The sequence below is a fragment of the Etheostoma cragini genome, chromosome 16 (assembly GCF_013103735.1).
Source record: "Etheostoma cragini isolate CJK2018 chromosome 16, CSU_Ecrag_1.0, whole genome shotgun sequence".
Lineage (NCBI taxonomy): Eukaryota > Metazoa > Chordata > Actinopteri > Perciformes > Percidae > Etheostoma > Etheostoma cragini.
Genome location: NC_048422.1, coordinates 6,592,509 through 6,605,009, shown reverse-complemented (window position 1 = coordinate 6,605,009; position 12,501 = coordinate 6,592,509). Strand labels below are relative to the sequence as shown.

The 12,501-nt window shown below is 43.4% G+C and overlaps 1 protein-coding gene and 1 long non-coding RNA gene across 2 annotated transcripts in view; both read left to right on the top strand.

Annotated features, from left to right (window-relative positions):
* Positions 1–2,102: 2,102 nt before the first annotated feature.
* barhl1b (BarH-like homeobox 1b) lies at positions 2,103–8,690 on the top strand. Its single transcript, XM_034897301.1, has 3 exons — positions 2,103–3,454; positions 6,059–6,281; positions 7,517–8,690. The coding sequence occupies exons 1-3, from the start codon at positions 2,995–2,997 to the stop codon at positions 7,809–7,811; spliced, it is 978 nt and encodes a 325-aa protein (XP_034753192.1). The 5' UTR covers positions 2,103–2,994; the 3' UTR covers positions 7,812–8,690.
* Positions 8,691–11,816: 3,126 nt separating this feature from the next.
* Positions 11,817–12,501, top strand: part of LOC117959574 — a 13,408-nt gene continuing 12,723 nt past the window's right edge. The window contains exon 1 of the long non-coding RNA XR_004659967.1: positions 11,817–11,928. This is a non-coding gene — a long non-coding RNA (uncharacterized LOC117959574). The remainder of the gene's footprint in view (positions 11,929–12,501) is intronic.

Sequence of the window (12,501 nt, the reverse complement as noted above, 5' to 3'; positions counted from 1 at the left end):
ACACACACACACACACACACACACACACACACACACACACACGTCTGGCTGCACTGTGTTCTGCCAAAAAAAAAGGGCTCAGATTTTAAAGGCTTCATAAAAAAGGCTTTATAAACTTTACCAATGGTACCAAATGGTAACATTCAATTCAACAAAATCATTATTATTTGAATACACTCTCAGTCTATTAGTGCTAGTAAAACATTTATTTGTTTAATTGCATTTTTTTCACAACACAACTAAACAATTTCTCCAGTTTGAGAATTTGTTGTTTGTTTCTGTTGTGTATTATTACAAATATGAATATTTATGGTTTTGCACTGTTGATTGGACAGAACATGAGACATGCAGATGCCTTCTTGGGTTCTGACTTTGTTTTTTTTACTTTTCTTGACTGTTCTGACATTTTTAAGACAAAGCCATTATCGAAAATATTATTAACAAAATAATTAACAATGAAAATAATCCTTAGTTGCAGTTCCACTCTATGTAATCTGGCCTAAAATAATCACACAGTCTGTGGCACGGTGGGGCTTTGATTTTAAAATCTTTCAAAACTAATCATTTTTGTTTTTCATCCTACTGGTTGGTTTGTCAGACATATAAACCAATTAAATAGCATGTGTCCATTTTTTATTTTACCCACATTAATATTGGGGAAATTTAAAAAAAACTCAAAGCAGTTTGAGTAATAAAGAGTTCAAATTAAAATCAAATTAAAAAAGAAATTAGGGCTGTCTGGATTTTTCAAGAAACAAATAAAAATAATTAAAGCGCCTCTAGAAGTTGAACAGGCGGCGTGATGGTCACGAAGAGGACGAAGCCAGTTGAATCAACTTATGATTTATTTAGGATAATGCTGGAGCTGTGGTCACGCGGCACCGCGAGGATAAAGACAAGAAGACAAAACAAAAACTGTGAGAGAAAGCATCAAACCACTGCTTCTTTTCATGCGCCAGCAGAGGAGAAAGAAACAGCTAAGTCAGGCTTGGTGTGTGTTGCCTTGTATCTGTGTTGTCCCCGCCTCGCCTGTGACAGCTTGCAGCCGCGGTGGGACCCCGTGGGAGCGGGGAGCGGATTCACTAACCTGCCGGTGTCTGAGACCGACGAGCGCCTCCAATCTGGTGGTCTGTGGTCACATGGGGTGGAGAAGGAGGAGGGGGGGGTTAGGCGATGATGATGAGAAGGGGGTTAGTTAGATTATTAAGGGCTGTCGGGGCCGTCGCGCGGGTCAAACTGTTGTGCAGAGAGTGGAGCTAAAAGTGCACACAATGGTATTTTACGCATGTTAAGGTGCGCACAATGGCAGACGCGCCTTGAAGTTGTGCGTCACGCTCGGATCCAATTAGACTATTAGAAGGTTATTGTGCTCTAAATGATGACTGTGAAACGAGAAGACTTTGCTCCTGCTCAAAATGAAAGGAAAACAATTGTAGTTTTTTTGTTGCATTAGCCTATATTTACAAACATTTCCATTCACCATTTTTCTTGAATGGCACCATAAAAAGATATAGTCGTGGTGCATGCAAAGATTGTTCTGGGATTTGGACAAACGAACCATTAAAAAATAACAACTCAATAATAAAATTACAAAATAGAGGCCTCTACAAATTTAAATTATTTTAACAATAAATTAGGCCTAATAATGAAATAAGAAGAAGAATTCGTCAGTTTTGTCAATTCTGCAACATCAAAACATTTGCACCATAACAATGTTTAATCTAATAAACCGATAGATAAAATATAAAAAAATAAATTAGTGATGATAATTAAAAAAAGAGTAAAAAGAGGAGCTGTGGAGGTGGGAAATAAATCCAGAGAACGAAAGGAAGTCGAAAAGAAAAGCAGCGAGCCGCTGCACATAATAAGCCCATTATAAGCCTCATCAATGATGTAATGAAAGCAAACAGTGGGAAAATTGCCTGTAAACAGTTGGATCTGAGTCTCCTGATGAATTCAGTGTCTCTTTTATCAAAGTGAGGATGAGCCAGGGAGACGAGGGGAGGGCGGGGGAGGCAGGCAGGGAAGGAGGGAGGGAGGGAGGCAGAGAGAGTGGGCGTGTAGGGAGGTCCACATCCAGCTCCCCTCAGCCAATGAAGGCTTGTCACAGGGGACTCACGTGGACGAGGCGCTCTTAAAACCTAGCTCCTGACTTTTCCTCAAGTTCAATTTTTTGGGATTCCCTCCCACCCCTATCACATCTCGTCCGTTTACTTGCCAGTTGTGACTATTTAACCCACTTTACCTCTCCTTTTGTCGATTCTGCGGCGCGCATCGCTTCGTCTTCCTTTTCTTCCTGTGCTGTTCCTGCTCCAGCCCTCGGACTCCTCTCTCGCTCCGATTCGTTTTTTTTGAAAGGTTTTGTTATCCTAAAAGGAATGCGAAGAGTTTTCCATCTGTCGTTGGTGTGGCCACATGACGAGCTGCCCTGAACATTTCCCCTCCGGTCCTCTCTCAGGTCTGACGCGCCTGGACCTGTCCATGGTGCTGAACCGCGTTCTCTCCGAAGACACCGGTGCGCTGCTGCTCCCTCATTCCCAGACAGAGTCGTTCTTTCCGCATCTTTTCGATTCTTGCAGGTGAGATAATTGCAGCAATAACTGGTTCATCTTCCCTGTGAGGCTTCTGGACTCAAACAGAAGGAGTTGGGCCAAAAGGAAGCAACAAGACTCGACTGTGACTCTGCCAACAGAGACTACAGCGGCTGCATCGATTTCAGGAGGGCTCATTTTTCTAGACTTGACAAAAAGACAAGCAAGAGAATCGGATGCTGGAGATATTCGCTCTTTAGGGTACCAGTTGGGAAACTGGAGATAGTGGAGGAATAATCTTCATTTAGCGTATCCATACACATTCTTTTCTTGGTGCGGGGAGGGGGGTTCTTTCTTCTCTGCTGGATCAACTTAGACTTAAACAACCCCCCTCCCATCCCTCCCTAAAATAAAACTTGTCCTGAATACCAAATGGTAGTTTGAGGAGGCCTCGATCAAGACAATGGAGTCGTCCGCAAACGGGTCCAATTTTGGCATCGACTCGCTGCTGTCCCACAGGCCTGGAAGTCCGCTTTCCAAAGGGGACAGCCTGGTGGGGGAGTGCCGCTCGCCTCTGGAGTTCAGCCCGAGATCAGATGTGGAGAGCGGCTGCTCGTCGCCTCCATCGCCGCGGAGGGAGTGCGCAGACGAGGTGGCCCAGAGGCAGGGTCACGGCGGCGGCGTCGGCGGCCTGCCGCAGCACCTCCAGCACGCGCAGATATCTGCGGGCTCGCAGCAGAGGACCGTGACCTCCTCGTTCCTCATCAGAGATATTCTCGCGGACTGTAAGCCTCTGGCCGCGTGCGCGCCATACTCCAGCAACGGCCAGCCGACCCAGGAGGCGGGGAGGCTGGCCTCCAAGATAGCGGAAGACTTTCTGGAGAAAATCCACAGCAACTCGTCGTCAGACAGTGAATATAAAGGTAAGAGGGACCCGGGCAGGGGAGTCGAGATTGGAGCTGAAACCGATCTCGTCTTCTGCTTACACACTTCACTTCAGGCTCCTGTCCAAAAAATATTTGTTCTTTTGAAATGTGACCCTGGTTGTTTCTGGGGTAGCCCCCTGTATTTACCTTTCCGGGTCTGTCGTTCAGCTGTCTAGTCCGTGCTTTATTCGGTCCTAATTTCTAATTAGGCCAACTCAAATAAATACTGATTTAATAATTAAAAGGGGTCAGAGAGATAATAGTTACAACAACAAAAGGCTGTGCAATGGGGGAAAAAATAGAGCATGAAGTTAAATTGAATGTCAATGAAAGCCGAACTTCTGTTCAGAATATAATGCGGAATTTAGTTTAGCTGGGCTATGACAAAAAATAAACATATAAATAAAAAATAGGTAGCCGATTTCAAAGTATTTTAGGTCTTTTTATAGATTATTTTACTAAGATAATAATAATCATAGGCGAATAATAGAATAATAATAATAATAATATAATAATAATAATAATCATAGTAATAATAATAATAACAGTAATAATAATAATAATAATAATAATAATAATATTAATAAGTTGACATAACTTAATGTTTAAAAATCATATTTTTCTAACTTGGCTTGAATATGTTTTTTGCTGGTGGAGTGAGAAACTGTGAGATCTTTATTAATAAAGTGAAATAGATTTGATCAGAAGCCGGCCACCGGAAGCCTTCACTGAGGAGAATGCACCCGGCCCTCAGCTGCTGCGTGGCGGCGGTGGGAACACGAGCTGTGACCCTGCACGGGGACAGGCTAATGAGTCCAGCCTCTCATTACGTTTTTACATTCAAAATAATAATAATCAGCGGCTGGCTGCGTGCGAGCCTCGCGCTAACAGAATCTCCAGAAAGCATCTGTTGATGTCAGGGAGGAGAGGAAGGGAGAGATGACGGGGTCGCTTCCAGATAAATGCCATCAAGGGCCTCTCTGTTTCCAATCATGTCAGCCATAACAGACATGTCACCTCCATTGACAGTTTAATGAAGCAGTGCCTGGAAAGAAGACGGCCGCTGTAGGCCATGAGGGGGGAAATCCAACTTCTACTTCAGCCTACGTTGGTACTATTTCCTCAGTTTGGGTTTATATTGGTTTCTTCTACTTATTGGCTCACAGTGGGTTTCTACCTAATTCATTTTATTCCAGCTATTGATACGGCGTCACGTCATCAACTCCCTGACAAATTCAGTGCGTGCGTGCGTGTGTCCGCGCGCTCCCGTGTGTCCCAGTGTGGATGGAGATGCTCATCGACGCGCTGATTGAGTGAGGACGCCGCGGGGCCCACACGGCGCCTGTTCGGCAGCTTTGATTTCCACCAATCCGCTTCCTATAATATTTGGGGGATTTGATGCAATTTGTCCCCGGCGCTAATCAGATTTGTACCCGGCGCGGGGCCCGCCCGCCCCTTGATTTCCACTCATTTCCACGGTCCTGTGAAGTTTCCCCGGTCGCGGTTGAAAGGCTCGTCCTTCCCCTGTGGCTCAATTAGGCGGATTATTGTTCTCCTTGAGACGATTCAACTATTCAACTACCGAGATCTCTTGCCTCGCGCTCTCTCTTTTCTTTTCCAGAGAAGTGACTATAAGGACTGTATATCAATGCTCGCCCTGACATGACACCACGCAGCAGGAGAACAAAGACTGCGGCTCTGCTCAGGCGGACAAATGTCAGATTGGAAACGCGAATATTGGAAGAGCTTTTCATAACAATTTAAGAGCAAATCAAAGAGCTCCATGCAGCCATAGGCCCCGCTGCTGGTGCCGAGATCACCCTCAACAGTCGAAATGATCTCTTCCTCAAATGTGGAGAAATACTCACAAAAGCCCGGCATGCTGCTAAAAATCACACGTTTATTACAAATATTTTACCAATATATGTTTCAAGCGTGTTCGCCTCTTTCATTAACATCCGCAGTGAACAAATAGATTTACTTGGTGTTCAAACCACTGATTAAAGTTATTCAAAATAAATAAAAAAATAAGTTTTCATGGATTAAATTCACAGATTTACATCTCTTACACTGACGTAGGCTTAAACTTTATAAAATTAAAAAGAAGTTCCATTTAAAAGCAAAGAAGACGCTTATTGATCCAAAGTTGGGCTTTATAGCGTCTTTTGAAAGAGGGGCCAAGATTCTTTTATTATTATTATTATTATTATTATTATTATTATTATTATTATTATTAATATTAATATTAAATATTAAATAATATTATTAAATCCAACCAATTCAGCTTGTATTTATGTAGCCCACCACATACAGGACATGCAGCTCACAGTCACTTCCATTTAAAAGCACAAACATTGAATGTTAGTAGAACTCTGTCATTTTGCCTTGATCCACTGGAGTTTCATATTTCACATATTTGATTATTTCTCCTGAATTAAATCCCTGATTAAAGTAAGCAAGGAAAAATGATTTGTAAGATATTTCGTGTTTTAGTTGACACTGATAGGCTGGTTGCGTATTTATGACTGAGTATGAGGCCTTGGCTCGGTCTTCACCTTTCTTCTCTTCTTTTTTCTCATCTCGGCCGTTTGTGTCCACCAGTGAAAGAGGAGGGGGACAGGGAGATCTCCAGCAGCAGAGACAGTCCGCAGGTCCGGCTCAAGAAGCCCCGGAAGGCCCGGACGGCCTTCACCGACCACCAGCTGGCCCAGCTGGAGCGCAGCTTCGAGAGGCAGAAGTACCTGAGCGTCCAGGACCGCATGGAGCTGGCGGCCTCCCTCAACCTCACCGACACACAGGTCAAGACCTGGTACCAGAACCGCAGGTACACACACTGCCACTGCTGCTGCTACTTAAGGTGTGTGGGGGGGGGGAATCTGGTTCCTCACGGCTGGCTCAGGACTAGATGGACCCAGGGACGCCATGTTTTCCTTTCACCCTAAAAATATGGCAGGAGTTTAGTCACTTAAACGCACATGAGCCGCTGCCACCTGGCCTGAAACATGACGTCGTTTTAGTGTGGAATCATCTGCCGATTTCTCTCGGTCAATTGATTAATCGGATGGTCCATAAATGTCCGATTTTAGTGGACAAACGCTCAACCACAGTTCCCAAAAGCACAAAGGGGAAGAAAGTCAATACCATTCACACTGAAGTGGAACATTTTGGCATTTCGACTTTTAGCAATTTATTAGTTCTCCTAATAGTTTCTGATTTAATGTTCTGTCACTCAACTAGTTGATTAACTGGTCGATTCGTTTCAGCTCTGACTGGTACTCCTACATCCGGTACATTATTGATTGACAGATTCTATTTTTACATGGTTTAATTTGTATTTTGTGTGTTTGGCACCCTCGTGCATTTTGATTAAAGATCTCTATTAAAACACTACAAGTGGACATGGAGACACCCGTTTCTTTCGATTCACACAAATCCCATTTATTGGGAGTTGAGGGGGGGGTCTTGTCAGCCCTGTGTTTATTTCGTCAGTTTTCAGCCTCTTCATGCAACAAGAATGGCTTTATTAAAGCTCATATCCGATTTCATTCCATGCAATGACCCTGCACATAGCTTGAACACCGTTTTGTAAATAACTAAAACTCCATGCACCGTTTTCCGCAGTTCCTTGGAATTAACTTGAGTATTTAGTTGTCTGCAGCTTTGACTCTCAGGCAGCTAAATGACATAAATAAATATAAAACAACACTTCGGAGTATGAATAATGCATTGTTGCATGTGTGCATATCAATAATTCAAACAAACCACTATATCTATTCAATTATCTTTATTATGAATTATTCACCTGCATGGAGTGCAGAGTCTACTGCCAATCTCACACACTTCCTGGGTGTGAAGACAAGTGGCAGGCTGGAGATTTGGGGGATTAAAAAAAAAAAACAAGAAGAAAAAACAGATGTATTTCTTGACTTTTAATTGGACTCCGGGTTAACAGATGGGAGCTATTTTGCTATGTGTCAGATTCAAACACACTCACTTAATGCTGCGTGTATTTATCGTCACACAGAGGGTAAAACTGCGGCTTTTCTTTCTCTCTTCCAGGACGAAGTGGAAGAGACAGACGGCGGTGGGACTCGAGCTGCTGGCGGAGGCTGGAAACTACTCGGCCCTGCAGAGGATGTTCCCATCCCCGTACTTCTACCCGCAGAGCCTGGTGTCCAACCTGGACCCCGGAGCGGCCCTCTACCTGTACAGGGGCCCCTCGGCGCCCCCGCCGGGCCTACAGAGACCTCTGGTCCCGCGGATCCTGCTGCACGGCCTGCAGGGGGGCAGCGAGCCGCCTCCGCCTCTGCCCCCCATGTCCGGCGTGCTTCCCCGGCCGGCCCAGCAGCGGTGAGCCGGCTGCTGCAGATTCTTGTCTTTTCTTTTTTTTTTTGTACGGCGATGGCAGCTTGGGACTCAAAGGCAGAAATAAAACCGAGACAGAAAACAAAAAGACGTGACGAACCAGAAAAGAAGAAGAAAAAGAAGAAAAAGAAGTGTTCGAGGCCTTTTAAGGTGCGAACATGCCGATCCGGGCCGAGCCCTGTGGACCGAGCTTCGGGACTCAAACTGTCGGTGTGGAAGGATGTGTTTTGGACATGAGATTTTATTTATGACTAATTTATTTTTCAATATGAATCTAAGTTATGTATTTATTTGATACAAGTTGCAGTATTTTCAGTTTTTTTCCCCATCAACAGATGACCTACAGTTCAATGCCAATTAGACCCTCTATTATTATCATTATTATTATTATTATTATTATTATTATTGTTTAGGCCTTCATGGATAGTGGCAGAGGCAGAACCTCCTTCCATGTAATATGAATATGATGTAATTAGAGGAGCCAAAGGAACAATGAAGCCTAACTCTGTCGGTGATTTTTCTTTACACGCGAAGAACAAGATGATCAGCAGTCATAAACCTGTAAATAAGAATATTTTGCATTTTATTGAAAAGAGACTGATTTTAAAGAAACTTTTTTTTCCTGTTGGTTTGATCCATTAGTGCGTCTTTTTCAGACCACGGTGGTCCAGTTCGACCTAATGGGCTAGATTAGCCATCAGAAACTATACAAGCGAACGAGTCAGAATAAAAAAATAAAACAGAAAAAGCATAGCCACATTAAAAAAAGGCACACGCACGAGAGCTACGGAAAGAAATAATCTATATAAAGTCTTTTTCTTGTTCTTAGTTGAAGTTTTAGCGAAGTGAAAATGTCAAGTAATTTATAAAAAAAAAACAGTTTTATCCCTGCAGAGGGGACAATGGGAGACGCAATCACCTCAGTTAGGTTTTTATTTTATTTTTTATTTTTTTGGATGAACAAATCGATCGGCCTCGGGTCCACGTGCAGGTTCGCTTTAGATGTATTTGAACAGACGTTGTGCATTACTTATGTTACTTCATATGAAGCCGTGATATCCCTTAATTGTTATACTCTCCTTTGGTGAAAATGTATATTGCAGATATCAAACTTGTGGAGTGGTTCTCGTATATTTCCTGGATCGTTTTTAATTTTTATTTCTATTTTCTTTCGTTCCTCTCTAGCTTCCCCTAAACTCTCTCCCCATTTCGTGAATTTTTTTTTTTTGGGGGGGGGGGGGTTGAAATTCACAGCAACAGTTGGACAGAAAAGGAGGGGGGTGGGCGGGGGGAGGGATTTGATGTAAAAGAGAATTACTTTTATAAATGTGGAAATAAAAAAGTCTTTCATTTAACGACGTGGCTCCTTGATGATGTGTGAAACGGAAACGCCACGGGGCTTTTCCGCTGGAGGCGACACCAAGACCTGGGCTCCACATGAGCTCCTTTAGGGGTGGTGCTTGTGTTGGCCAGCTTTAAACTCATTTCTGGATAACCTTCCTATATGGAATCACACAGGTTACATGTGGATATACAAAAAAACATAATCTCCATCTCTAAAAGGACATATTTGGTGTGTAAATGTGTATATTTCGATATTTTAGCACTCTGGTTTGGTGCCAAAATAAAAGCCATTTTTGACCATATCAACAAGAAAAATTAATATAGAAAAATAAAAGGATAGAGGCCTGTCTGAGGGCTCAACTGGTCACAGTTTGAAAAAAAAAAAAAAAAGAGAGTGATATGAACACATGTCAGGTCGGGGAGATGGCTGCTGCCGCTTTAATTAAACAGCTCCACTTTACTGGAGGCAGATAGGAAATAAAGCCAATTTTTTCTCTAAAGTTTCTATTAGAGGAAAACGTGTTTCAGTGAATTTTAACATGTCTGTCAGACGGCTTTCCACTCCTGTGTTTGGTTTGGTGTCGTTGATTTAATTTGTTTAATGTTGAGATGAGGGCGTGGAAAGGAAGGAGCGTTAATCAGAGTGTCAGCAGTGGAGCAGGTATCCCACTAGAACATCCGTTTGGTAACCTTTTATAAAGAAAAGCGCAGATTTGCAGAAAGGTTCCACAACTAAATTCATTTGGGACAAATGTTAATGTTATTCTGGGTTAATTATACAAAAATGTCGACTTTGATACACTTTATTTTTGTCCTAGGCCATAAGTGCCTGAACACATGAAGAAGGGAGAAAGGCCGTTTGATTGGAAATGAAAAGCAAACAGCAATCTCGCGCACGTAGTACACGCACGACTAACCACACACACACACACACACACACACACACACAAAAGTGCAATCAAAGATCAATTCCAGCTAATGTCTTTAGAGAAGGGCCGACAAAATGGACCCCCCCCCCCCCCCCCCCCCAATTCTCTTCTTCGCCATTCCCACTTCCCTAAATTAACAGCAGTAACTCCGATTCGTTTTCCATAAACAATGCAGGAGATGAAATATTAATGTTATGTGCGCAATTGTTTAAGTGCCCTAAATGATCCCATTTTGAAATTGATTGTTTCCATCCTTCTTTTCCTTGAGGGTGCTGGATGTGCGCTCCTCTGCCAAACGGCTCCAACAGCTGGTGACCGGGCTGGAGCTGACTACAGACCGGGGATCAGCGTGTGGACAGCTGGTCAGCGGCTCCGCCACCCCTCCCTCCTCCATATCCAAGCACCAGCCTCACTCTCCGCCTCAGAGTCTGCGAGGACCCGCAGAGGCGCGTTGGGGGTTAAAGGAGTTCAGGCTGACGGACAAGACTTGGCGTGTAGGATGTTAACGATTAGACAAAAGACTTTAATAGGTTTTAATTGAAAGTCGATAATGGGTTTGATAGCCAGCTCCCCCTGCTGTCATCTACGCATGGCACCTGTTATGTGGGGCCTCCACTTAGTGGCTGACCACGCCGTGAAATATCAGACTGACGGCCTGATAACTGGCGCGTTTATGATGCGTAAAATTGCATTAAAAATACAGTGCATGTGCCGAGCCGAGTTTTGACGACTGGGAAAGTGAAGAGGGGATAAAGGGAACGGGTGGGGGGTGCGGGAGGGGGGGATAAAACACCTCCCAACTTGCCAAAAGATCATTATAGTCCCATCATGAGGATCCGTGACCGATTCAGATAACGACGACCCTCTTAATGGAAAGGGGGTAACTCTTGCAAAGTGTACAGCTGATTATATGAGGACAAGCCCCCGTGTGTCTTGTTGGGTGACTCGGAGAGGTTTTTTTTCCTTCTTTTCTTTGCATGTGAAAGGCTGGTGGTAAATCCCCCGGCTCTTACCATGGATTGTCCCCGGATCAGGGTTAATGAAGTGCGGATGGAGTCTCGTTCAGCTCCCGACAGACAAAAAAAAAAGAAAAAAAAAGGCTTAGGCCCAGAGGATCAGTGACTCTGCTTAATCCCATGGACTCCTAATAATAATACTAATAATTCAAAAGAAAAAAAAAAATTAACAAAAAACAACCTTTTGATGAAATTAAGAGCTAATCAAAGCGTCATTTGCATCGTGCTCGTGCTGTGAAAGCTTTTATATTTCCTTTCATTCCCATCAGTGGACCAATGAGGAAAACCTGCAGCTTGCGTTAGGATAGTTGCAATACTCTGGCGGCGGTTTTGCTTCCAAAATCCGCGGGGGAAGATGAAAAATAGATCAATTAAAAATGTTCAAGAAACGCATGGCCTATTTAGCCAGTTTTCCTCAACAATAGCCATAAACGGAAATAACTCGTATTTTTTTTCTCCAGTTTTTTGCATAAGCGAAATGGGCCTTTATGGACCATTATATCTGTTATTCACAGAAGAACTTAGGTTACATCAACTTATTCCCACATGCCGTCCATATCCTCCATATTACCTATTTAGGGCAGTTTGGAATAACCTTTGAAGCCACAAAGTGTTTCAAACCCGCTGTTTTACACACATACCCTCATGTAATACTGAAACAAAGCGTTTGACTTTTTGAAATATGGCAGTCTGTTGTCAATGGGATGATGATTAGGGTTGGGCATCGTTTTGATTTCAACAATTTGGATTCTTCCTTTCGATTCTGGTTCTTATTGATTCTCGATTCAGAATTTTTTGGATTGGTGGAGTTGAAACTGTGCTCCATCTTTTTTTCAAATTTGGAACCGATGATCGGACTGCAAACCTAATTTCCCATTCGATTCCAAACGGTTCCACGTTGAAACCGGTTCTCGATGCCCAATCCAAATCGCGACAGGAAAATGTTAGAGCCTCTATAGGCTACAGTTGGATGTTCAGTTTATGTATGCTGCTGGCAGGGTAAGGTAGGACACATTGGGTGTAACCTTTGACCCTAATGTAAAAAAAAAAAACTAGCCTATAGGCCCATTTTATTTCTCCTTCATATTAAAATCTAAAAGGAAAAAGTCACCCAGCTCCATTCACCAAAACAACGTTTCTATGGCTCGACAGCAAAAAAAGAAGGAAGAGAAAAGGAGGAGAGAGAGGCTGGCCTTAAAACTAATCTGACTCAGCAACGAACAGAGACATTTAGAGAGATGAAGTACATGATAAAGTATCAACCCTCCCGGTTACAGATCCACTCCTTGCCTGGAGTTACGGGGGCCGTGAGGAGGACTGAAAGCCTCGCCGAGTGGAGATAACCCCACTAATCATTTCCCCAATATGACGGAGGGGGGGGGGGGGGGGG

Bases quoted from the DNA above. Each gene is read 5' to 3' on its own strand.
- barhl1b (XM_034897301.1), top strand. From the start codon at position 2,995: ATGGAGTCGTCCGCAAACGGGTCCAATTTTGGCATCGACTCGCTGCTG. The intron at 3,455-6,058 runs GTAAGAGGGACC...TGTGTCCACCAG, and splicing joins GTCAGACAGTGAATATAAAG to TGAAAGAGGAGGGGGACAGG. The intron at 6,282-7,516 runs GTACACACACTG...TCTCTCTTCCAG, and splicing joins ACCTGGTACCAGAACCGCAG to GACGAAGTGGAAGAGACAGA.